The 27,209-nt window shown below is 32.7% G+C and overlaps 3 protein-coding genes across 3 annotated transcripts; 2 read left to right on the forward strand and 1 right to left on the reverse strand.

The window, feature by feature from the left end:
• Positions 1–1,863: 1,863 nt before the first annotated feature.
• On the forward strand, positions 1,864–16,999 carry LOC137823388 (sister chromatid cohesion 1 protein 4). Its single transcript, XM_068628494.1, has 14 exons — positions 1,864–2,500; positions 5,242–5,503; positions 5,855–5,952; positions 6,066–6,115; positions 6,627–6,719; positions 6,925–7,876; positions 9,934–10,377; positions 10,477–10,621; positions 11,946–12,082; positions 12,746–13,875; positions 14,868–14,895; positions 15,216–15,327; positions 15,800–15,929; positions 16,471–16,999. Exons 1-14 carry the CDS (start codon positions 2,377–2,379, stop codon positions 16,567–16,569), a joined length of 3,804 nt encoding a protein of 1,267 aa, XP_068484595.1. The 5' UTR covers positions 1,864–2,376; the 3' UTR covers positions 16,570–16,999.
• A 1,957-nt stretch (positions 17,000–18,956) lies between these two features.
• Positions 18,957–19,840, forward strand: LOC137823389 (uncharacterized). Its single transcript, XM_068628495.1, has one exon. It carries the CDS (start codon positions 19,048–19,050, stop codon positions 19,594–19,596), a length of 549 nt encoding a protein of 182 aa, XP_068484596.1. The 5' UTR covers positions 18,957–19,047; the 3' UTR covers positions 19,597–19,840.
• Positions 19,841–20,852: 1,012 nt separating this feature from the next.
• LOC137823390 (phosphoglycolate phosphatase 1A, chloroplastic-like) lies at positions 20,853–25,704 on the reverse strand. The gene is made up of 10 exons (XM_068628496.1): positions 25,234–25,704; positions 24,468–24,535; positions 24,249–24,341; positions 24,080–24,151; positions 23,375–23,446; positions 22,950–23,009; positions 22,809–22,861; positions 22,156–22,253; positions 21,807–21,906; positions 20,853–21,179 (listed from the first exon to the last, which is right to left on the reverse strand). Exons 1-10 carry the CDS (start codon positions 25,511–25,513, stop codon positions 20,969–20,971), a joined length of 1,107 nt encoding a protein of 368 aa, XP_068484597.1. The 5' UTR covers positions 25,514–25,704; the 3' UTR covers positions 20,853–20,968.
• Between the last annotated feature and the right edge of the window lie 1,505 nt (positions 25,705–27,209).

Consider the following 27,209-nt stretch of genomic DNA (forward strand, 5'->3'; position numbering starts at 1 on the left):
TTAATAGTGATAAAAGGTTTAAATTAATCATAGTTTAGTATATTTTGAAAAATGTGCATTACATCAAATTGTATCTATATAAACAAAATATCAAACTATTTTATATTAACATTTTTTTTAAACAATCTATAAGAAAAAAACTTTCAATAATCAAATGATGAGGCTTGAAAAAAATATAATCCAATTGATAATTTCGAAGATAAATCGGCATAATTTGATACAAAGAGAGGTTTATAATAATCATCATTATAAAACATACAAATAAAAAAATAATAATAGAATAACAAAAAAAAGTATATATATGAAAAGCAATCACCAAAGATCCTGATCTTGAAATAATCACCATATGCTTTACACCATTCACAATAATAAAGAGAATAATTAGAGTGGACTTCAATCATGTTTGCCTATAAATAAGATCTCATGAATAAATATTTGGTGGGTAAGTGTTTGATGTTAATGTCCAACAAATATTTTAATTATCTAGAATGGAAAAAAATAGAGTTTTAATTTGTTAGATGAATGAAAGTGAAGTAACATTATGGTATAATCTAGATCCACGTACACATTACTAGAAATAGTGTGAACTTTATATCTCTAAATAAATAAGGAAAGAAATGTATGATTGTTATTGTGATTATAACATATGAGAACAAAAAATCATAGGATTAAGAATGAATTATTGAAATTTATATCATATGATTATAGATTAACATTTTTGAAGATAGTTGGAGTTATGAAAATTCTTAATAATGAAGGAAAAAAAACAATTGAGGTAACAATGAAGAAAAAGAAAAAACTAATATAAACATAATTAGATGTTATTCTAATATAAACATAATTAGATATTATTCTAATAAAAAAATAAAATAACCAAAAAAAGACAATGCCAAAACAATAAAACAAAAGTACTGTGCTGCAATAAGGAAATAAGAAAAACACGGATAAAAAAAATAGTATTTTTAACATTCTATTTACATATATTTACCATAAATAAAAAATAAAATATAAAATGTCACACCCCATCTTTCTATTACAAAAAGAAGGTAGGAGTATTTAGATATGTTAACCTAAAATGACATATCACATTATATATATATATATATATATATATATATATATATATAAAGATAAAAGAAGGTTACCTTTTGTAAATATTCATTAATTAAATAAATAGTAAAAAAACAAATTTATAAATATAAAAAACAAACAACACTAAAACATTGATAAATTGAAAAATAAAATTGTCACGTTAAAATGTAATAATCAGTGTTTATCATCACCACAAAAACACAAAATTTTAAATTCAACTAAATTTGTGCAATAGTTTTCATTTTTAAAAATAAATTTCTCATAGTTCTTTTGTTTGAACAAATTTAAAATAAGAAAAAATTTATTCCAGGGCAACAAAAATTAACCAATAAATGAAAATGTATATTTTTATATCAAAATATATTGTAAAAAGATCAGATTATTATCTATAAATTAAATAAATAAACTTTAGATAAACACGAGCTTCTACTCGAAGTTATCATGAAACAAGGATGACATAATAATAATAAATAAAAAATCAGTTAATAAATAAATAGTAAATATAAAATGAAAACATGAAAAAAAATATATATTTTTTTTAATCTATGAAAACGGAAGGAAAATATTACTATTTAATTTTGTTCATAAATATTTTGATTTATTTATCAGACAAGGTGCGGAAAGAAAGGGAATAACGAAAAAAAGAAAAAGTGAAAGAAGTGTAGATTTGTATTGGCCTAGGTTTGACCAATGAGAAAGCAACAGCTCAGCATGTAAAATTGTAAAAGATGTTAGTTTCACCATATATTATCATACCATACCATACCATATGATACATACCATACATACACTTATATTTATTTTATTTATTGTGTTGTCATTTTATTTCGAAAATTAGACCCAAACACAACAAACCAAACCAAATCTGACTTTCCAAATCGCTCTCTTTCTCTGTTCAAATTTCAATTTCAATTTCAAAATTACAATTACCACCAAATCTTTTCGTGTTCCTCATTTTTTGTTTCAATTGTTCACGTTTTTATTCTAACACGGTTGTTAGGGTTTTTTTTTTCCACTTCACGAAACCATGCTCAGTGATGATTCTCTCTAGCTCTGCGTTTTCTCGATCCAACGACCACTTTGGTGAGTTTTAGGTTGTTTCACTGCGCGAATTGTTTTTCCCACGTGGTTGTGGAGGAGTTCTGTCGGTTTTGTTGACGGAGGAGGTGCAATTAGGGTTTCTCGGTGCTGGATTTGGTTTTGTCGGGGGGTTGTGATGGGGTTTTAGGTTTGGGGGAAAGTTGTTTATTTTGGAGTGGGGAATTTGCGAGCTGAAGCAAAGGGATGTTCTATTCTCAGTTTATTTTGGCCAAGAAAGGGCCACTTGGGACTATATGGATAGCTGCGCATTTGGAGAGGAAGCTCCGAAAGAATCAGGTGGCTGATACTGACATTGGTGTATCCGTAGGTACGTTTGTTTTGTTTTGTGCTTTTTGATTTGGGATTTTAATGTGAGGAAAATTGTGTTCTGTTAGTTAATGGGGTAATTTGTGATTGTAATTGTGTGTTAGTTAGCGGTGTAATTTATGATTGCAATTAATGTTTTGGAAGGCTTTGTTTTAATGAGGATATAAAAGTTTGTTTTGTTGTTTCCTGATCTAATTACCTTGTCGGTTAATTCTGATAGTTGCTGATAGTTAGTTATTAGTTACAGTTTAGGAAATTGTGCAGATATTGGCTTTCTTCAATCTGAACCGTTGTCTCAGTTATCTTTGAAAACTTAAACAGCTTACTGGTTGGGGTGCACAAATTTTGAGCTTTGTTAGGCTAACTAAAACAAGAGCTACATCTTAAACTTGTATTATGCCTAGGGTGACAGGTAAGGACTTCTGTGGGGTTTGAGAACCACGAGTGTTAAGGAAGGTATTAGCCAAGTTCGTTCTGTGTTGTTGTTAGTTCAAGTGCTTGAAATATTTTCTGAATATTTATTCTTGTATGCCACCTGTTGCTGGAATTTTCCTTTTCTTATCAATCTTGTGGTGCTTTACTCACAGTAATTTGTCTGGGTCATTGTCGTTTATTTGTAGAAAACTTGATGGCTCTTTTATTTGATGTATTTTTTTTTTTATGTTTAGTCTGCTCAAGCTTAAGAGAGTGTCTGGTATTCTTGAGTGAAAATGCGCAAGGATATTGAGCATATTTATTTACCTAAGGATTCTAAATATGACATTCTCTTCGGTGTAGAGGAATAAAAAAAGTAGTTCTGAGACGAAATTAGATTGATGAATGGAATGGCAGAATATAGAAAAAAGCTAAGGATGGGTCAGAATTAGAAACTTTGCAATATAAATGTTTCCCAATGGTAGCTAATAAATCATGCCTAAGGGACCATGGGTGCTTTTGGTTTAACAACTTAATTAAGTGGCTATTCAAAAAGCTCACAAGATGGTATTAGAGCTTATTGTAGGGATATTATTTGGGGTTGTTGTGTCACCCGCTATTAGGCTCCTGTTGGATCACTCACAAATATTTAATCTCATGTTGGAGATGTTTATTTCTTGACGTGATAGTGTGCTAGAGATTCCACATAGACTAAAGATAAAGTCAAATAGTATATAAGTGAGGTGCAAACATGACCTTACAAACCGATTTTGTAAGCTTGATTTAGACTTAAATTTCTCTTTCTTAAGAAGGTGTCCGAGCCATTCAAAGTCTATCTTAGTCGAATTTGTTGGGTCTTGTGTCACCTGTTATCGAGGTTCCTCTCTAGTTCCTACGTCGATTGGAGATATGACCAAATTACAATATATAAATGGGTGCAAGCCTCATCTTATAAGTCAATTTGTCAAGAGTTAGGTGTGTTGAAGATTCCACATTGACTTAAGTAAAAACCAGTTAATTGTATATAAGTAAGTGCAAATTTTATCTTGCAAGCTGGTTTTGTGAGGTTAAGTTAAGTTTAAAGTCTACTTTAAGACTTTCCCTTTGTCAAAATGAAATACCTCAAATTGATTGCAAGAAATAAGAAGTTGATCTCGAGTAAAAGGATCCAGCAGTTTGCAAATCCTTAAAATATTATATTCCAGACGTATCTATCAGTAGTAAAACAAATGCTAGCAATAGTTTATGTACTAGAGCCTTTTGCTGTCCCCTAATATTTTGGCTGATTGCCAGTTTATTGATTGTGCTTCTCCTTTCTTGAACATCTTAATGAAATTATTATTGGGCAAAATGATGATGATGATGATGGTAATGATTTATAAAGGAAAATATACCAATTTTGTTAAGAGAAAAATATTAATTTTCTAAATTGTGATAATTGTTTCTAAGTATTCAATGTTAATTTTTTAAGATTATAAATATGCGTGAGGAGGTGTATTGGAGATCCCACGTCGATTGAAGATAAGGCCAAATTAAAATATATAAGTGAGTGCAAACGTCACCTTGCAAGCCAATTTGTTGAGAGTTAGATTAGATGTGTTGAAGATTCCATATTGACTGAAGAAAAAGCCAAATTATAGTATATAACTTATAAGTAAGTGTAAATTTTTTCTTGCAAGCTGATTTTGTGAGGTTAAGTTAAGTTTAAAGTTCATTTTAAGACTTTCCCTCTGTCAAAATGAAATTCCTGAGATTGATTGCAAGAAATAAGAAGTTGATCTTGAGTAAAAGGGATCCAGCAGTTTGCAAATCCTTAAAATATTATATTCTAGATGTATCTATCAGTAATTGCTAGCAATAGTTTATGTACTAGAGCCTTTTGTTGTCCCCTAATATTTTAGCTGATTGCTAGTTTATTGATTGTGCTTCTCTTCTCTTGAATGTCTTAATGAAATTATTATTGGGCAAAATAATGATGATGATGATGATGGTAATGATTTATAAAGGAAAATATACCAGTCTTGTTAAGAGAAAATATTAATTTTCTAAATTGTGATAATTGTTTCTAAGTAGATTTACTCAATGTTAAATTTTTAATATTATAAAATTTGAGAGAAAGGTTGGTTATAGCTGCATTTTGTGGAATGAGTGAGGACTATTTTATTCTTATGTCAAATGATTTTGATTGCTTAAATTTTGTTATGATAGACGAAGAGGGAAATTAATATTGCTCAGTACGTTGTATGTGGATATGCTGCATTTGGTATTAATTTTGATCATATTTTATCATTTCATATTATTTATTTGTTTAATTTTATGAATGAACAGATTCCATTCTTTTTCCTGAAGTACCAATTGCACTCCGTTTATCTAGCCATCTTCTGCTTGGTGTGGTGAGGATATATTCTAGGAAGGTGAATTACCTTTTTGATGACTGTAGTGAAGCCTTGCTTAAGATTAAGCAAGCTTTTCGCTCCACAGCAGTTGATTTGCCACCTGAAGAGTCCACTGCACCTTACCATTCCATCACCTTACCTGAGACTTTTGATCTTGATGATTTTGAACTGCCAGATAGTGACATTCTTCAAGCGTTAGTTCTTAAATACTTGAACATATTGTCGTTTGTAGCTTTAGCTATTGTTTACTGCAGTGGTATTTTTTCTTAAATTGGTTTTATCTAGTTTAATTTGTTTCATTTCATCTGAAACCACTTTGTAGTGATTTTGTCCAATGTTATATGTCAGATTTTTCCTTAGTATTTTCAGATGACTGATACAAATTTAATAATAATGCCAGAATTTTTCAGTCACCGATTTTTCGTTTGGCTATGCTTTTACAGAATAGCTCTATGATCTAAATGGCGATTTTGTGTTAATGGTTAGTGTGGAAGATAGGTATATTGGCTTATTAATGGAGGAATTTATGTGTTGTGAACTTGCAGTAACTATGTTGATCACCATGTCAGTACTAGGGAGCAGATTACACTGCAAGATACTATGGATGGTGTGGTTTACTCTACTTCACAGTTTGGCTTGGATGGTTAGTCTACCTTTTTTGTCTCTGTTTCTCTTTGTACTGATTTGTTGATAGTGAATTTTAAATGTGATGTGGAGAATTTTGTGGCTAATTTTAATGGTAAACATGTCTTGCAGAGCGCTTTGGTGACGGTGATGCTTCTCAAATTGGGCTAGACCTTGATGAGGTAATTTGTTTTCTTATTTTTAGTTTTTCCACATCATCCTATTGATGGAGTTGATTGACGAAATGTGATATATGTGGTTTAGGGGCTCCAACTTACTGATTTATATGTTATTGTTTTGTTGTCTGGTCATAACTAGGAAGCATAGATATACTGCATTGATGGTAATACTGTAAAAGTAATATATGCATCTGAAATGCACAGGCCTGGTATGCCTGATATAGATCTTATGCTTTTTTCATTTGCATCATTACATTCCTAGATCTGTCTTGTACATTTATCTGTCACGAATAGGACTGCTTTGCTGTTGGCTGCCATCTTATGATGAGCATATATATGAACCTTTTGTTGTTCTTGGAGCACTGTTATGCTTGGTTTTAATTGAGGTGTCTGTTAGCTAAGTGTCTTAATGTGTATTACTGTAGAAAATAATTTACTTTAAATTGACTATGCTGAGTATAGATGCATTTTTCTTACTACTTCTGGAGATTTTAATTTGATTTGACAAAATCAGGTTTTGTTAAATGACAAAGCTACTACTTTGGAGCATGATGACTTTGGTGCTAGTCTTCAGGTGTCTCATCAAAATGATGAAAAGAAAGAGGAGGTAAGCAAAACTTGAGATGAAAGGCTGTGGAAGCAAAATACACTTTATATTTTAAAATATTTGCTTGCCTTGAATCTTTGGTTTTATTGCTTGTTGTGTTCATTTTTCTCTCCTTTTTGGAAAGAGGGTGAAATGGAAGTGGTTCTATTTACTAGGGATTGTATCTTCTTCTTGTTTAATTAGTGATCTGATTTGTTTTGAACAGATTGATGATTTGCCCCCTAGTGGTAAAGTCCGTGAGTATGCTGAGGGTCCATCTACCCCCGGACTTGAAGAGCCTAACTTATTTGGAACTCAGATGGATCAGGGCAATAATGAAGTTGATTGTCATAATTTAGCTGATTTAAAATCAATGGAGACCACACAACATGAATTGTTGGGTCACCAAAGGGATAATGATGTAAATGATTGCTCCTTGCAAAGTAATGAGAATCATATTTCTTTAGATTTGCATCATGAAGAGAAATGCTGCGATCTGATTGAAGTGGATGGCAAAAGAGAGGAGCAGGAGCATTTAGCATGTCAGGTTGTAATCAAGGATCAAGAAAATTTGATGCATGAAGATCATTCCTTAGCATCATTACCCTTGGTGGACTCTTCCAATAAAGAGTTTCCTGCCACCATGTTACCAGAATGTGAAGGTGGGATGATCAATACTTCTGCTGTTCCTGACAAGGAGGAGGACTTGCAAGATGGAGTTTTGATGAACATTGACCCAGTTCCTGCTCCTCCTTTGGACCAAACTGTTACAAATTGTGTTGTTTCTTCTCCTGGTTGTTCTCATGTTACTTCTGATCAAGAGAACATCTCATGTAAACCATTGTCTAACATGGATGGATCTCAGGTGCCAGGATCAGATGGTTATTTGGAGGATGGTAACTCATTATCAAAGCATGAAGTTCTGAATGGCATTGAAATTTCTAAGAGTGATAGACAATCCTGTCCGTCTGATGGTGCTCTAATATCCAATGTTATTAGTCCGCTAGGATCACCTGGAAGACCTGAAGTTGCTGTTGATGTGGAAGCTCAAGCTTCTCAAGAACTGAAGGAAGCTGAGGGTTTAAATCATGTATCGCATGAAGCTGTGCAGCCTACTGAATCTCTCCTTCAACCATGCACCTCCCATCTGGGCCAGCCTTCTCTGTCATTTATTGAAGGTATTAATATAAGCTCAATTCAGGTGACTTATATTATTTAATCAGGTTCTTAAATAGTGGACTATAGTCTCGACAAAATGTAAGACTGGTGCCAACAGTTCATCACGATAGAATGGACTAGCTGAGCCGAGATCACTAACTAAAATGAATTTATTAAATGGAAATAGAACTGTCTTTTCATATAGATATCCCTTCAACACAACATAGCTCATCGAAAGGATCTCGAAGACCCACCAACGCACGAAAGCTAGGATCTTTCAGTAAATAGATTTCTATTTGAAGGGTGCATAACCGCATTGATAAGCTCACACTAGCCCGTCAATTTTGGATTCAGTGTAGTGTAGGAGTAGTGAAGTAGTCCTTGACTGCTTGCAGAGTAGTTCAGTGTGAGGGAGATAGTGACCATTACGGACTGTGAGCACGATCTCTTGATGGAGTCTGTTTTCTGGATTTCAACTTTGAAAACAATATATACTTAAAGGCTGTTTCTCACTTTCTCCCTTAACCCAACCTTTGCTATGTAGGACTTCTCATGACCTCATTTCTCTCTAAATTCATCACTGCTAGCTATCCCTTTATCCACTATCCCACCATAACATCTTTTGGGTCGGCTGGTATGTGGCACAATCCCGTATTTAAAACACTGAATTTTATTATTTTTTTCTCTTCATTTGCTTGGCTGTAACAGCAGGTGTGGAATAGGTACATTACAAGTAATTCTGTGTCAGCATTGCTATAAAATTGTGAGCTCATGATTTCATGATCTGGCTCCCTGCTTCTGAGCTGGATTGAGTAAAACCATCAAACAGTGGGATCAGAGTAAGACTGTTGTAGGATTGCTGCAAAATCGTGAAATTGGATATCCCAATATAGCATCTTTTGGGTCAGCTGACATGTTACAATCTAGTATTTAGAACACTGAATTTATTATTCTTTTTTTCTTTATTCATTTTTTAATCCTTTTATTTTTCGGGTTGGGTTTAGGCTTTTTTAACAAGTTTTTTGGTGCTGTATATTGATACTTTCTGCTGCTTCTCCCCCATTTTCAGACCTAGATGAACACTGCCTAAATTCTCTGCCTCTCTTTAGTGACTGTTTATGAATGTTTGCTGCTGTGTCTGTGACATGCGTTCAGTATCACAGTTTTTCATTATTGACACTGACTACTGTGACTGTGGCTGCATGCTCTGTTTTGTATTTTTGTTTATGAATTGGTTATAAATTTCAAATTTAAGTTTGCCTTATGATCCTACTTCTGGGATCTTGCAACCTCCCTTGCAAACCTATGTATAATCTCAATCTGGGTGTAATTACAATGCAATTTTACATGTGTTTCTTTTGGATTAGAAAATAACTTAGTGAGATAGAAGCGAAAGTTGCAAAAGAGGATAAGAAATCCTGAAGTACTGAAGATGACTATAACCAAAATCAACAAAAAAAGGGAACAGATATTAAGAAACATGCAGCATAGCATAGTGATCTCTGTGGAGATGTTAGAACACCCCTCTGAAATATCATGACCAGAGCTTGACATAGAAGCTAGAAAATACTGGATTCCATATACCCTAATAGAAGATTGCTCTGCTGCTAAATTTCTAGCATTTTTTTCCTACTACATGCACAAAAGAATTGCTGCCAGGAAACACCGCCAAAGTCCTTTTGGCATTTTGCCTATTACCAAATCCTCTGAACATGCTCTGATCTTCTGACCGTCTTTGATTGAGACAAACCAGTGTTCTCCAAAACACTGAACAAGTTATTCATAAGATGCTGATGTGCTAAACAAAAACAAATGAGAATAAGATTCAGAACTCATTTTGATATTTGAACATCATGTCACCACGATGTTTTACTGACTTTTACATTTTGTTGTCTTTTTTTCCATTTTGATTTTTTTTTTCTTTCTGAACATCATAGTAAGTACCCTTTTGTGACAATTCGAGTGGATTCTGTTTTATTGTTAAGTTACTCCATTTAATTGTATAATCTTGTTGACAGATATTATCAAACATGCACATTCCATTTTATTGATAATCTGTTCTTTTTACTCTTTACAGGTGAAAGAGGTCATGTAACTGATGTTTCAAATCCTGCTTTAAGTTACCAAGAGACTATAGAGCTATCTGTATCTAAAGGAACGCCTGATTTGGGAAAAACAGATGTGGAGCTTGAGAGTCAAATATTTAGCAATAAAGTAGAGAGTATAAATAGATCTGCGGTTACTGACATGCCAGAGCCTGAAAAGTTGCTCTCCTTAGCTTACCAACATGATGGTGAAGCAAATGATTTGCTGATGGCATCTACTCCTGACAACCAGGGTGCAACTGAAGGCCATACAGGTGCTGCAGGATTAACAGACATTTCTGGTAAAAAACGTAGCTTCACAGAAAGTACTCTTACAATGCAGAGTATGGATTTGGTTGAGTCTTACGGGGGAGCCCAATCCAAGAGAACTACTGAGTCTGTTCCTGGTGATGACGATCTATTGTCTTCCATATTAGGTATAAGAGTGGTCTATTAATGTATTTTGCTATATGTTTTGTTACAGTGTGTATTGTCCTTGAGAATGTGGTGAGGCTGAAAATACTTTGTTGGTGCAGTTGGTAGAAAATCTTCAGTTTTGAAAATGAAACCCAGTCCTGCAGCTCCTGAAATGGCATCAATGAAGCGGGTTCGTTCTGCACCTCGTACTAGTGCCTTGAAGAGGAAGATGCTTATGGATGATATGATGGTCTTGCACGGCGAGTATGTTTTCCATCCAATCATCTGTCCATATCTATCCATTTTATTTTTTATTGATTATAATAGAATGAAAAGCATAATATTTTGTCACTTATTTATTCTTCTCCTTTTTTACTATTTTCGATAATTGATTTTTACTCTTTTTTATCTATTTAATTGCCAAGGCAAGCCTTGTTGAGCAATTGATTTTGTTGTATTAGAGGTAACCAAGGTTATCAGACTTGTGGGAGGTCTGTAAACCTGACTCGTAGATTTGTAAGAATCTACTTCATACAAAAAATTTAATAAAAAAAAATATTTCATGATACCAATTGCATAATATTGAAATAAACAAGTTCATACACCAACAAAATATTATTTGTCAAACTGATAAGATAATTAAATAATTAAAACAACACAAATGTTATCATGTTTAAAAATCTAAAAAAAACCCAATATGTCAAAAAATCTCCAATCTGCCAAAAATCCCCAATCCGCCCAAAAATCTCAAATCCAACCTAAAAATAACCCTAAACCCAATCAGCTAAAAAAATCCCTAACCCTAAACCCAACATGTTACCAAACCCTAAAAAAGAACCCCATGAAACCTAGAGGCGTGCGGTGCGACGAGGTGAGGACAACGACGACTAGGGATGATGAAGATGATAACGTGACGTGAACATTGCGAACCAGGTAACTCGGTGACTCGGCCTCGAATTCGCGAGTTTGCACCGAGTTTGACCGAGTCTACTGCGAGTTTACTCAAAAATGAGTTTACTCACGAATCAATTCGTGACCCTGCAGTGGACTCTTAAACGTGTAAGGGTTTACGAGTTAACCCTAGGGTTGATAACCTTGGAGGTAACTAAATGACTGAAGCCACTCAGCCCATCTGGAAGGAGAGAAAATTAGATCTGCTGAAATTTTTGTGTATCCATAATAGAAGATGTCTAGTATGTTTAAAATAGCTGATATCAATATTGGATGGTTATCCAGTTGGGAAGATATCAGACCCATCTATTTATAGACCTCTACTTTTTTCTGTGTTGTGCACCTATCTATTTACCATTCGTCAGTGTTCCTAATTAATACTCCTAGGTTGTCCCATGGGCTAGGCATAGCGTAACACCTTTATTTATTGAAAGGATAACTTTATAACTGATCTTGCATAAACTGTCTGGCAATAGTTGTAACTTGTAATTTATTTTTTCTTTTACTTTTATACTTTGTTCACACTTCAATTTATTATCGAATTTATGATGCCACTTTTGGTATTTTGTGTTGTATAGCGTACCACACTCCTTTTAGTTTCCTGAATACTAATTGTTTTTTCTTCTTTGTTCTGAAGTACAATACGTGAACAGTTGACAAATACTGAAGACATCCGTCGCATGCGGAAAAAAGCCCCTTGCACTAGTCATGAGATTTTAATGATTCAAAGACAATTTTTGGAGGATGAAATTTTTCATGGGCCGATATTTACTGGTGAAATTTTTGGCTTTGTTTATGTTGTGTTATTGATTATCTGGAGCATTTGCTCAAACCTTTCTCTCCCCCTTTCTTAAAATGTTAAAATCTCTAAAATAGAAAACAAGTGAAAATAAGTTGTGGTATCTTTGGTACTTCTAGTGAAAGCATGTAAACTGAAAGTAATAACATTAATGAAAACAAACACATTAGTACATTTTATGTTTGCAATGCAGTTATTTTTTGGTACATGAATTTTGAAATGAGGAAAAATAATACTTTTATGATCATACGATGTATCTAATTCACTGTTCTCCTCATGACAACACTTTCCTCGATTTGTGAGGCTTCTTAATGTATTTTGTTCCATCTCTATAATAATTTTTTATAGAGCTGGCTATTAATCAAGAAACCACAATGCTGACACTTAACCTGTTCATCATTGATGTTATGAGCTGGCTAAAGTGGTCTACTACATGTTGTTTCTGCATCTATGGGATGGTCATGTCTGTTCCTTTTCAACTGTTGTCAATTGCTTTTCAAAAACCTATTTTTAAGTGCATTTGGTCATCATTATCCTGATTAAACCATCTTCATTTGCTTACTTTTTCAGAGCTTTGTCATATTCTTTTATGAAATTTCCCTCTAATATAATCTATGCAATTCTCTTATACATTCCAGATTTGACTACTGATTTGACTATTCTGCGAAAAGAGACAATTGATCTGACTGGAATCAAGGTTTATGATCATGGTATGGATAGTTCTATTGTAGAAAAAAAAAATGATCAAGAGTCCTTTTCTAGAACGAATACTGAAATTCATGGAGTGGTGGGGAATAATGAACCTATGGCAGTCCAACACCAAGAAGATTCAGAAGTGCAACCTCCTGAGATACCTGTTTTGTCTGAGAGTCATCAGTCTGAGATTAACTTGGGATCTCATGATATTGATGCTCACAGGCACACAACTTATGAACCTGTGGCTGTCCAACTCCAAGAAGATGCAGGGGTGCATCCTACTGAGATACCTGTTTTGTCTGAGAGTCATCAGTCGGAGGTTAATTTGGGATCTCATGATATTGATGCCTGCGGGCACACAAATATTGTTTCTCATGTGGAGGAGCTTGACAATTCTCAAAATGTTGAAATAAACCATGTTGGAGGAAATATTGCAAATTCTGAAGCTGAGAATTGCTCTGCTGGCCTTGAGCACGTATCTTCATCCTTAACTGAAGTCTTTGAAAGTGATTTTACCAAATCCCTGACTCTCATGGATAAAACCAATGATCTCGTTGGTTCTATTCATTCAAATATTTTGAGCATTCCAAATGCTGAGAACTTGAACACAGTCCCTATTCTAGAGGATGAGTTTGTGCAGGATCAGAGCGATAGAAATGGATTAGGTGCTATTGAGCTTAGCATGGAAACTAGAACACAAGTTCAAACAGATGGTTTTGAAGCCAATGATTTGTATGCATCCTTGGCTACTGGTTCTAAAGAAACTGATGAATTTACTGATATTCAGGCTTCCTTTAATGGTGATCTACCATCAGAGGAAAATGGAAACAGTATGCTGGGGCAGTTAAATGAGGATCAAATTGTTGCTTCTGCCATGGAGTGTGATGACAAGGGTGCAACTGACTGCATATTTATAGGAAATGCTAATGTAGACTGTTTACAATCTGAAGCACTCAGTGTAGATGCAAAAGAGAGTTCTTTGAAAGACGAAGAAAACCTAGTCTTTCAGGAACCTGGACTACAAAGTACAGTGTACCCTGAAATTAGGAGTCCCTATGTAGAACACAATGATGTAAGTTCTCCAGTTTGCCTTAATTTTGCCTTTTTCCATATATTTTATTTGTTGGATTTGTCTCTTATTCTTCTACTAGAATTATTTAGCATAGTTGATATACCTGACAAATTTTAAGCATTGCTTGATAACATTGAGCCGTGACTAAAGCTTATTATTGACAACAATCTGTTTTTATTTCAAACTTTTGTTTTTCTTAAGAAAACAGTAATTCTGGACATAGTTTGGTGATAAAGTTTTGATTTTAAGCAGGAGCGGGAATTTTATTTTATTTTGACTCATGTTAGACATCACAATGAAACCTGACACCCGAGGTCCAACTATCATATTTCATCACATGAAGGATAATAAAACAATTGGGTTTTGAATGTGGTGATGTCCATATTTTTTACACTCAGTTCTCACAACAATTAAAGCTAATTTTCTGGGTCCTAAAAATTGAAATCGGTACCAAAGAGAAAGGGTGTGGTATGGTATGGTCTAACCCTAAGTTCGGTCCAGGAAAATAGCAATGTTAGTTATAGCCTGTAGTTTTCAAAATTGCAACAGTTATAGTCGCCGCTTTAGTATTATGATGTGGTGAGCCCTCACCTAACCCGAATCCATCCAACCAGCAAGTGTCCCTAACTTCTTCTTAGACTTTGCTACTCATTGAAATTGCCTTAAACTGCACTTTGAATCACACTGCACCTTCGGATGATAATGTGAGAATAAGTAATTCTGCTAATTTCACTACTCTTGATGTGTACATTTAAGCCTTTTTTTTGTTCTTGTACATGTTTTCTTTCTTCTGAAGTGGTCTAAATACGTGCCACTATGTTTTTGGCATTGGTGTGATTGTCCTGTAGGTATTTTGAAATTTTATTTTGAAGCAAAATGTGTGATCTGCTGTTCCTAGCCTTTGGAAAAGAAGTTTTAATTAAGATGCCTGTCTGTTGTATTTATTTACTATTTTATTCATGCTAATCAAGTTCTATGATTAAATGGTGCAGGAAAATTACATGATTGCTAGTGACACAGGTTTGTTTCTAAATGCTCTTTGATGTTCATTTTATGAAAGTGCCATCTAACTAATTAGTGTTAATATTAGTCACCAGTCAATCCAATGAATTATTAAGAGTCAATCACTCTTCATTTAGATGCCAGCTTCCTTTCCTGACAGTTCCTTCATGTCTCTCAATTCTTTGAAGTTATTATGTGTAGGTTATATGCAAAATAATATTAAATGTGTGGCAAATATAAGCAATAGTCAGTGAAGCAAGATATTGAGCTTTCATATTACTTCTATTTTTTTATGTTTATTTGATCTGTGGTAATTCATTATCTCTGTATACTCCCAGGTTTTTTGAATGTTGGGGATGATGAAGTAATTGATGATGATGAGGATGATGATTTTCAATCATGTGCTGAAGGAACTCACCTTGAAAATAGTGGATGGTCTTCCAGGACCAGGTTTGTTTGTGCAAGAGTTTAGTAACTGAAGTAACTGCACTTCCTTTTTTTTCTCACTGTTGTGCAACTCGACGTAAAGTTGTACATTTCGTCATGTGTATGGCAGTTTTTTAATTTCCTTTTACACCTAATCAAATACTTGCATTTCATTTAAAATCCCCTTAGCCATTGCCTTAGATGGGATGGATTCCCTTGAGGATATGAACAAATGACTTCATCTGCCATTACAATGTCTTTTCACATAAGCCCAGAAATTGTGGTTGTGCAGATGATTCAGGTTTAATTCATCTTTGAAAAATAACAATTAACAAACATCTAAAATTTATTTTATCTGGATCTGGATTTAGATTGTTTAGGATCATATAACTAAATTTTCTTTGCTAATTCATTTGAGTTGGCCAGATTTTTTTGCACTGATTCCCAGTTTCATCGATGTTATATTTCAACAGCAAACTAATGCATTTATCCACAGGGCTGTTGCCAAGTATCTGCAGACTGCGTTTGATAAGGAAGATCGTCAAGGAAGGAAGGAGCTGCATCTTGACAATTTATTAGTTGGTAAAACAAAGAAGGAAGCATCACGGATGTTTTTCGAAACTCTGGTATGGTCGAGAATTATTTTAATTTACACATACAATATCTATTGCCAACTGGTCTTATTGCATTAGTTTAACATCTTCACATTTATGATTAATGATAATTGAAATATCTCATTGGAGAAAAGAGGAGATATATTAACATGGATAGTGGGAAAATAGATAGGCATCTTTTTTAAGTTTTAAATGCGCCCAAAATAGATAGTGGGAAAATTGAATGCAAGAGTAAAACAATTAGTACCAAAGATTAAACCGTTCTCTCTGCTAGTTGGAAGTCAAATACCCTTGAAATAAGTGTGAGCGAACTCCAAAGGGGCTGAGAACGGTGTCTAAATCTTGTCATAAAACATGTTCTATTGGTTTAGATTTAGTTTCTGTTCTTACTTGAATATCTGCTTTGGAGGGTCATACATCACTCTTTTGGTGTTAGATTTTTCGTGTTCTCTCACACCTTGGACCTGTTTCTTAAAATGCTCCCTTTGAACTCTTCAAAGGCTTACTCGGAAACTTTACATTGGTTCACATGCAACTTCAACTGTGATTGCAGGTTCTCAAGACAAGGGATTATGTCCATGTAGAACAACCAAAACCCTTTGCCAATATTAGCATAAAACCTCGAATGAAACTTATGAGGTCAGATTTCTGAAACCTCGTGTAGTGGCAGATATAGTTGTAAAGATTCATTCGGTGGTAGTTTGGCTGGAATATGCTGGGTTGGGATAATATTTTCAACATTTCTCCCCAATTCTGGCTATGGTTTTTCCTTTATAATTTTTTGGAGATAGGATTTAGCTGTTCAGTTTTTTGTTCTTCAAAGGCTGGGGGGGTTGAAGTAGCACTTGTATCACCGTATTGATTATTCTGGGTCTTAATGTATATATTTCTGTAAAATGTCACAATTTGTAATTTACAGATGCTAATTTGTATGTCGTTTAAACTCATCCCTCCAAGAATGATATCCTGCTTTCTATAGGTATCATATTTATGTAACAGAAAGCACCTTGTAAGGTACATCATTTCTGTACTTTTATTTGTATAGTATCTAACTGTATTTAATATTTATCCTTTTGAGAGTATGTAGTTTTCTGTACATAGTTCGCATTGGATCATTGCCATCAAATATTTTTATTTATTTGGTTGAGTTTTGATACGTGAAAATAGTATGGCTCTGGTCTCAATCTCTGAAGACTTGGGTGTATTTTTAAATAAGGACTAAATAGAATTGTTTTTTTTTTTATAAATATTTGTGGGTAAACTTGTTTAAATTATTTTTTATTGGAAATTTCCCGTGCAGGAAGGGAAGAAAATAATTGAAGATGTTGATGATGCTTAAATTAAAATTGACATGCCCCTTTATGATTTTCTTAATGCATCGGCTATATTTTAAGTTTTGTTAAAATTAAAAATCCAGATAAAAGTATAAATGCGAGGAGTTTCCCCTATGGGCAAACTATTTTTGGTTAATAATTTTGAAATTTTTATAGATGTATTTATTTTCACCAGAATAAACTAGTTTATTGAGAACAAAATACTCTGCTTTTGTAAAAAATATTTTGTTGTAAATATTATCATAAATTCTTATATATAATTTTCACTGCGATTCTCTATGACTTGTATTGGTTTTCAGACCTATTACTTTTCTCCTAATAAAATTCGTGTAAACAATAAATATTCTTTTAGTTCTTTAATGTAATTTTAGTAATTGTTTCATTAACATCCAAGTATTTTTAGAATACCACTATCTTTGATCCTTTACATAAAAATAAATGACATTATTTTGTATCCTCATTATAAAACAAATGACTTTTTTCAAATTGAATCCATCCAATCTGTAAGTATTATCTTAGGAAACTGTAATTTTTTTCTGTATTTTTTTCTATTATACTGGAATGATGAAAATGATTTTTTAAAAATTTATAATTTTTACACATAAATATTATTCAATATGTATTTTGAAAAAGATATTTCGAAATTTATATTTTTCAATCAGTTTTCTGTATAGTTTTAAATTTATTTCAAAATTCTTATTTCCCTAAGGATTTTTTAAAATCCGCAACAAACAATAACATCAAAAAATGCGGTTGAAACATCACTAAAGCCTTGAGGTTGCAGGTTATGTGAAGTTTCTTGGAGAATTGAATTATTATGAGAATTTGGTTGATGAAACAATTTTTTAACGGAAATCTATTTTTCATAATTGCTCGAAATAATGAATCTGATATTTTTTTAAGTATATTTCGGATTATATTATTTGAAAGTATAAGAATTTTTTAAAGGGTTATTGTTGTAGGAAAGAATTATACAAATACAATAAGCAATTACCAAACTCTTAAAATAAAAAAATATACTAGCATTTTATACAAATCCTATCTAAAAGAGCGCTATCGTTGAATTGCTTTAAAATGTATCTGTTAAGGACAAAAAAAACATTTTAATAGAATTAAGTTTCCTTTATTCTACGTAATTTTTATTTATTTATTATATTCATAATGATAATATATACGAATACAGCCCATTTAACTTTATATTTTTCTAAAATATAACGATTTATTTATTTTTATTTTTAACTCGTTTAATAGTTATCATTGCCAATTTTTTTATCATGAGATATTAGAGAGTGAAATATTAAACAACTATATTAAAAAAATCTGAACTAATCTTAAAATCCTTCAAATTCATTTAAGAATCTAACCTTTTTTTTCAATATTCTTTTTTATACTTACATTTTCGATTACATGTATCAAAGAAAAGATTATATATAAATAATCACATCATATGTTGGCATAAAACATTTAAAGAAAAGCTACTAATCCAAAATAAAGACGAACTTTGACACAACCAACTTATTGAAATTAAAAAGAAACGAAAAAAAAGCATGCGGAAAGACAAGAATTGAAAGAACTAACGTTAACGTTAACATCACAGCTGGCTAGGTCCACTTACCCCAACGGTCATATTCCACCGACCCAAACAAATCACCAAGAAAAAATATGACCGTTATGAGAAAAGCCTATAATAGCAAGCACCACTCTCACTCCACCCATCACAAACCCAATAATCATCACTCACCAACTCAACTTCACTTCCCTGTTCCAAAGTTTCAATCTTCTCACTCAAACCTCAAATGGGTCTCTCCACAATGAACTCTTCCATCACTCCTCGCCACTACAACACCCACAAGGTGTTCCTTTTCTGCAACTACATTCTCTTGGGTGCAGCCTCCAGCTGCATCTTCCTAACCCTCTCTCTGCGCCTCATTCCCTCTCTCTGTGGCTTTTTCTTCATCCTTCTTCAGGTCTTCACAATCGCAGGTGCTATCTCCGGTTGTGCTGCTGTGGGGGCCAATAGCTGGTACTCTGCCCACATGGTGGCCACTGTGTTGACGGCAATTTTTCAGGGTTCGGTTTCGGTGCTGGTGTTTACAAGAACTGGGGACTTTTTGGGGCAGTTGAAGTCATATGTGAGGGAGGAAGATGGTGCTGTCATTCTGAAGTTGGCTGGTGGACTTACCATTTTGATCTTTTGCTTGGAGTGGGTGGTGCTGACTCTTGCCTTTTTCTTGAAGTATTATGCTTGTGTTGAGGGGAGTAATGGTGCCATTGTGGCTATGAAGAGTGGAAAGGTGCAGCAGGATGAGGACTTGAAGGATTGGCCTTGGCCTTTCCAAGTTTGATTCTTGTTTATGACAAGAACAGAACAAGAACAAGATGCTTCTCTGCTGATATATGATCATCAAATTCGTTGATTTGTTGGAGAATTGGATGCTTATTTCTCCTAATATAGATATATGTGTGTTTGCTTGTCTGTCTCTGATGTAATTAGGTGCGTGGTTATTCTTTACATTCATCCTTTTGTTGTTACCTTCATTTCCTTGTCAATCTGAAGTTCAATTACTATAATATCAGTTTTGCCCATTATATCTTGCCTGTGAGGTTTTTATCTTTCGAATTCTGTTGTTGGATGTCAAATTCTGAATATCGTAATTAGTTTGGAAGAATTTGTCTTTATTTTAATAATCTTTAGCTCTCAAGAAACAGTTTATAAAAATCATTTTGAAGCAGAAGAGCTAATATCTTAATCAATTTTGAAGAATTTGTCTTTATTTTAATAATCAAGAAATACTTATAAAAATCATTTTGAAGCAGAACAGATATCTTAATTAATTTTGAATAATAAGTCTTTATTTTAATAATCATTAGCTCTCAAGAAACACTTTATAAAAATCCTTTCACTTTCTTATTCAAAATTGAATCTTTTTTGTACCCATTTTTCCTATCTGGTTGAACACGGTCAACAATCATCAGTGAAGTAAGTGCCTTTTGTATAAAAATTGTTTAAAAAAATTCCTCTTAACTAAAAAATTATATCACTTATCACATTATCACTGCATGTAAATAATGCAGTGATAAAAATTGAAAACATCAATGTGAAATTCAAATCTCTGTTTTACAATGTAAGATTATCAATATAGTGAAACTCAAATCTATGTTCTCATTTTTTTTAAATTCTACATAATGCAGTGATAAAAAAATTGAAAGGTTTTTACAATGTAAAAGAATATGTAGTGAAATTCAAATAGAAGAACTACTACGTTTTCATTTTTGCTTTAATTCTTCAAGAATCGTTACGTCACTCTGGGAGACTCCTTTCACATTTTCCAGATGATGTCTAAACATAAACATCATAAGATAGTTTGCATAGTTTGTAAAAGAATATGTAGTGAAATTCAAATCATGTAAAAGAAGAACTACGTTTTCCTTTTTGCTTTAATTCTTCAAGAATCGTTACGTCACTCTTGGAGACTCCGTTCACATTTTCCAGATGATGTTTAAACATAAACATCATAAGATAGTTCGCATAACAGTTTGTATAATTAAGATTTATGTTGACAGATAATCAAAGTGTTCGTTTCATAATCTTGTAACATAATTCTCTTTAAAGGAACTTTTTCTATTTCCAATTTACTTCTTAAATAAAATACATGACTCTCCTTCCCCATCTTCAATTGGGGATACATTTATAATTTATAAATGTAAACTGTATGGTCACACAGCTGCAGCTTTCAGGGAAAGAAAATCTGAAATTTTGTTGGTATAGAAGTCTGGTTGTATGGCGTTGTTAGGACTCTGGAGCATGGGCAGTGTGGTGACTCCTGAGAGCACAAGAAGAGTTTTGCAACCACCATTTTGCCCAAATAAGATATCAGTGTCTAGTCTGTCCCCAACCATGCATATCTGTGACTTCGAAATGCCAAATCTGTTCAATGAAATTACAACAGTTAAAAGGAAATTCTAGAGAGAAAAACTATTTACAGTTCACTATCCATTGCCTTAAACAGAAACTGGTCTACTAAAAATAGTGATGAAGTCTCTAAACTTTCTCATCCCTATATTCCCTCAGCTCCCGTGGGGCATCAGTGGCCAGTGTCCTTTTTCATTCCCCATTTCCCATTGAAAAACATGCGGCATAAACACTTTATGGTTAAAAATATATGATGAATAAATAGGACAGTTTAATAATCTGTGATCCCAATAAAAATCTGGATTTCTTGACAATTGAACAAATCAAAGGTTTCTTCTTTCCCTCTTTCTCTACAAAACTACGAAAGTTTTTTTATTAATTGATCACATTACCCTTAAAGGCAGGGAAAGTGATCCATTACAGCAACAAAAGATGGGAAATGTGAAGAAGTAATGATTTGGTGCAAAGATGTGTAAATAGATAAGAGTTGTGTCAAGATTTAAAATGTCATGTCATAGGAAGACCACGCATAAAAAACATTAAGCAACACAATGTCATTCACTCACGTCAGACTATTTATGCCACAGATAATTTATCTATCATGCACTGAGAATAAGAATAAGGTAATAGAAAGCTTTTTACTCGTTTGCTAAGTAATCCATCATAAACGTTGAGGGTTTTCCAACAACTAGTGGCTCACGTTGAGTAGATCCACTGAGGGCGCCAACCATAGAGCCCCCACCTGAAATGCAAGCACAAATTATTTAATACCATTTCAACAAGTGCATAATCATATTTCCCATGTTGTTAATGCTTTGAACTGTTACTAGTTAGTGAACCTGCTTTGAAAAACTTATTTTGCTGTTTTCTTAATGTAATCTGCTCTAATTCTGTGAGTGTAGCATAATAAAGAAAAATCGAACGGCTCACTAGATTATTATGCACAAAGTAGTAAAAGAAGTCAATAGGGAGAGAAGAAAGAAAGACAAACCTGCCCATTCTTGAGCATCTGTAAGATGAGTAACAGCATCTCGATTTGTAGCAATAAAAAGGCATCCAGGGTTTTCACGTATGCAGAGTGTTCCATACCTTTCATCACGAAGAAAAATTAATATTTAATAATAATACAGAGTTTCTATCTACCTTTAGCCTGACTTTTGAAATAGGATTGCCATCATTATCATTCTCATGCTAAAGGATATTATTTTCTCACACCCCTTTCTCTTACTTCATTTCTACCTATCATTTCCTTTTCCGTCACATAATGTATCACATTTTTCACATTTGTTTTTCTTCCTTTTCCCTTTCCATTATTTCTCTCTTCTTTCAGCTCATCTCACAACCCCATAAAATAGTGCAAGACAAACATTATTGTATGTTAAAATACATGTAATATCAGGTGCTTTAACTAAAACATTCCAGGCTCATAAAACCCAGATTTTGCTAACCGAAGAAAAGACAAATCCTCTTCTACATGAACAAGTACAGATTTGAAAGAATAAGATATCTCTTTTGCTTGGAACTCAATGACAGCAACATCTTATAAAGAAAAAGGAAAATAAAATAGAAACATTGCATGCTATCTCTCTAACTCTACTGCATATTCGTGTCCGTAATTTTTCAGTGACAGTTTTGAAATCTTACTGGATTTTATAGTAGTTGAAGTAGCGATCAAACCCAACAACAACTGCTCCAACCTAATAAATATACACATTTTTTTACAGGAACTGCAAATAATATCAAATAAAAATCTGAAAACTATCAATAAAGACAGGAAGCACATACATCTTCATCGTGCTCCATCAAAAAACCTGGCTTCAGTTCTATCTTTTTCCCGCCATCTTCCTAAATGAAGAACATGCATATAAAAGTGGGACAGAGAAATCAGACATAAGGATAATTCCATACTAATGGAAGACTTATACATTACATATGCATAACTATTTTTTCACTTCTTATTTACCCTTGGAAAGACATATAAGTACTATGTTCATCATCTAGTAGTTTTGTTTGACTTTCTGCGCTTTCTTCTGCATTAGATGCTGAGATCATTATATCCTATGCATTATCATTCAAATCTAATTTATATGCATTATTATATATCAAACTGATTTAAAAAGAAAAAAAGAAACAAACAAACAAATAATATTACACTGTGACCGACTGATCAGACCGTAAATATTTTGCATATGGAACTCAATAGTACATACCGGCCCACCAATGTATTGATATCCAGCAAGCTCAAGCTCTTTCAAGATGCCATCTTCTCCAATGACATAAACCTAAATCATGTTCATCTATCAGTCCTTTACTTTCAGCCTTATAAACTGGTTCGAGAAATAGTTAATAATTATGAAAGATATAGTATTCAGGTGCAACATGATTCAAATGATAATGTTCTGAAGTATTGCTTGAGAAATATAGTTTACAATTACATATATCGCGCAAGTATTAAGTTCAGCATTACAATTACTATACGAGTTTACACATAAATATCGTTAACTTCACTTGTTCTTAGCCTGGCCTCAAAATACAATTATTTTTTTGGATTCCAAATGTATCATATAATTCATATTATGTCATATGGTAATCAAAGACACTGCCCAGTAGGTTTTATCAAAATCCAAATTTGCATTGCGGCCATTTTGGGCAAGGCCCTTTTTAATTGTTTCTTCTACAGTTTTCTTAGGTTTTCCTATGCCCTATAAACCTACTAGAAAATTATTTGTTGCACCTCCATTCATCCTCCCATCTTACAACTAACCCAAAAAAAGATGCAGCTGCTGCTAACTGGAGATCAGTGTTAATTTACCCCTAATGTTAACTAAGGGTACCATTTGAGGTTAAAAGAGTTCCTAGATTAAATACTTGATATTAGTTTGGGTCCTACTGCAAAGCAAAAGATGATATATTACCTTTTTATCTTTTGGGAAATCAATGGACTTCAAATATGCAGCAGCAGCAAAGGATGACGCAAAAATCTCCTCCTGAAATAGCACAATAATTAAAGATTACAAATTCATTATTACTCACTAAACAATTTCAGTGCAAATAAAGTGTGAGGAAAAACAAATGTGGGCTAACCTCGCTGACATTCAGGCCAAGGGATTCAAATTTCTTTCCATACTGCTTCCTAGACTTCGTTGAGTTGTTGGTGACAAAAACTAATCTTTTTCCCTAAAGAAGTTTATTAAGAAACGCAAACCTCAGACTTTTTTGCTTAAAATGAACAACAATAAATTGAAGGATAGTTCACATTGACACTTGCAGGTAAAAGCCTAGTGCCTACATTAGCACACAAACCTTTGACCGAAGCATGTCAAGTGTTTCAGGCACTCCTCCTATTAATTTGTCACCTTTCCATATAACTCCTGCAAATTAAGTTTTAACGGTAAAGGAAATTCGCATAATGGCAAAATACTTTGAAAAATAACCCAAGGGAATAGATAAAGCAAAAACAGAACAAGAAGCAGGAATCATATTCATATTGTAATTTTGCCCCGAAGAACCTCACAAAAAATCAATCATCACCATTTTTTCCATAAATTGCTCAGGTCACTTTTGTGAGAGTTTTCTGTATACAAATATCACGTACGATATCTATTAACCTGACACGGACAAGCTGGAATATTAAACTCATAACTTCAAAACTAACTTTCTTTACAATTTAACTAAAATGCACCATAATCACATATTAGCAATTTATTATCATACTTTGATTTAATTGCATAACAACTCTTTTAAAAGTTGGCTTCTGATTGATTGATAATGTAAAGGAAATTGATCTAACAGCGTACAAAAAATAAACAGTATAGAATTTTTTTTGTTAAATTACTCATTCAATCTCTATAACCGACTTCATTTCAAGCTTTAGTCTAGTTTCAGTTTTGGCATATACATGTAATTTTACAATAGTTAGTTATACTTAGGTTGATCTTCAAGTAATTGAACAGAAAATATAAAAACATTTTAGTTGAAAATTGCATAAGCATTAAACTCTTCCTGAATCAGTACAAAAATGAAATGACGTAGATACAAATAGTTGAAGCCTTCAAAATCAGTAACAAACCGTCGCAGTCGAAGATAAACGTTTCGACGGAATCGATGAGTTCGTCGGCGTTGGTCAGCGGCTGCGCCAACGCGCGCGTCGTGAAGGTTCCCATTCCACAGCTGTTACGCTTACAATTCGATTTTCTATTCCACCTGAAGATCGCGGAGTTCGATGATAGACCGTTACGAGCAGCGTCACAGAATCTATAGTTCACGGGAATTGATTGGTGCCATTGTCTGTGACTGTGACGAACACAGGTGACTGTAACACTCTGTGCTAAAGTGCTGCTTCTGAGCATTTCCTTCAAAATTGCTAAGTTTTTTTGATTTTTTGTTTTGGGGGTTATTATTTGTGTGGTGCATGCATGTGATACCAAGGTGAAATGGTTAAGAGATTTAACATGGACCGTTGGTTTTTAGTGGACCAAGTTCGTGCGCTATTGGATCATAATCCGAGCCCAACCTCAATTTTCTGTGGATCTTATTTTTCTTCACATTACAAACATTTTTGCTCAACACATATTATGCATTTTACAACTTTTCAGAAAACAAATTTAAGAAGAAAAATTAATTCTATTGTCAAATCAAAAATAAAAACTTAAAAAAAATACAATACTAAATTAAAAACTTCTCCAAATTCATAAAATACTTCCACAATTATTAACTTAAGTAAGAAAAAAAAAACAAGGATTGGATAATCACAATATAACAAATTATGCAAGGAAATAACAATGAAGGAAAATAAATAAAAAATATTAATCTACATTTTTTTCTTTTGAAAAAATAAACATTGGCTTCCAAATGAAAGAGAGAAGAGAATAATATTTTCAATGTATTTTTTTATTGGATTTATAAATTGTGATTTGAAAAATAATCCATTATTTAATAAAGTCGTATAATTATTGCACTAACTAATGAATGATCAATAATGTTGATATAGGTATTTCATGTTGAGTCCCTATCTTTTTATAGACTTCATAATTAAAGTCGTAAATTTAAAATCGAAGTGTAATAACACATTCTTAATATATATCTAACATCAAGTTTAAGATTTTTTTTATCTTTCTTACAAGAATAAAACTTTTAAAAATTGAAACTGTAAAGTCAACAAGTTTCTTCGAGCTAAAAGTATGTTTGGTGGTTTTTATAAAAATAACTTCTTAAAAGTATTTTATCTAATAAAAATTATTTTGTCAGACAATTTTCCATTTTATTTTCTTGTCCTTAACAAGCAAGTAAAATATAGAGTATTTAATTGAAATTTCAAATATATATATATATATATATATATGTATGTATATTAAAACGTAAAAAATTAAGATATTTGATAGAAAAATATCGGTAATATTTATTTAGAGAAGAATGACATCCAGTATTGTTTAATTGGAATTTAAAAAACTAAAAGGATAATGATCTGGTATTAAAAATTATAAAAAAAAATTAAAAAAATATTTTGTTGATTGAATTTATAAGATTTTGTGTGTAGATATAAATATTATCTTGTTAAGTAATTTTTCTCAAATATGAGTTTCTCAATCCTAATTATGAAATAGATAGTGTTAAGCATAAACACAATCAAGCTTGTGGGTTTAATTATAATTACTCTAATTCACTTAGCTCTTAAGTTGAAAATACTAATGATTAAATTGTTCTCAAATACAAGATAAAAAATAATTGTCTTACAACTTCCCACTAAGAATGTTTCTCATACAAACAAAATACAACGGTTGAGTTTCATAACTATACAAGGAATCAGCACTTATAAAAATTAAACAAAAGGTTAAACGATTCAAAATAATAATTATTTAACAAACGATGATACCCATCAAATAATCTTGAATCACTATACGATTCAGCACCTATAAACGATCAAAAAAACTTCAACTTATATATAAATGGATCTTTACATATAAATTTCTATTTTAAATACTTTTTCTTAATGTTACTTTGTTTCATATTATTGTCATATACTATTGTTTTAATGGTATTTTTAGA

This window comes from Phaseolus vulgaris, chromosome 8 (assembly GCF_000499845.2).
Source record: "Phaseolus vulgaris cultivar G19833 chromosome 8, P. vulgaris v2.0, whole genome shotgun sequence".
In the NCBI taxonomy this organism is placed as follows: Eukaryota; Viridiplantae; Streptophyta; class Magnoliopsida; order Fabales; family Fabaceae; genus Phaseolus; species Phaseolus vulgaris.

What these genes read in the sequence shown, in the direction of transcription:
- LOC137823388 (XM_068628494.1), top strand. Translation starts at nt 2,377, where the DNA reads ATGTTCTATTCTCAGTTTATTTTGGCCAAGAAAGGGCCACTTGGGACT. An exon ending in ATGATGGTCTTGCACGGCGA is followed by an intron (nt 10,622 to 11,945) that starts GTATGTTTTCCA and finishes TTTGTTCTGAAG; the next exon opens with TACAATACGTGAACAGTTGA. An exon ending in CCTATGTAGAACACAATGAT is followed by an intron (nt 13,876 to 14,867) that starts GTAAGTTCTCCA and finishes TAAATGGTGCAG; the next exon opens with GAAAATTACATGATTGCTAG.
- LOC137823389 (XM_068628495.1), top strand. Translation starts at nt 19,048, where the DNA reads ATGGGTCTCTCCACAATGAACTCTTCCATCACTCCTCGCCACTACAAC.
- LOC137823390 (XM_068628496.1), bottom strand. Translation starts at nt 25,513, where the DNA reads ATGCTCAGAAGCAGCACTTTAGCACAGAGTGTTACAGTCACCTGTGTT. An exon ending in GTTTATCTTCGACTGCGACG is followed by an intron (nt 24,536 to 25,233) that starts GTTTGTTACTGA and finishes CTTAATTTGCAG; the next exon opens with GAGTTATATGGAAAGGTGAC. An exon ending in TTGGCCTGAATGTCAGCGAG is followed by an intron (nt 24,152 to 24,248) that starts GTTAGCCCACAT and finishes GTGCTATTTCAG; the next exon opens with GAGGAGATTTTTGCGTCATC.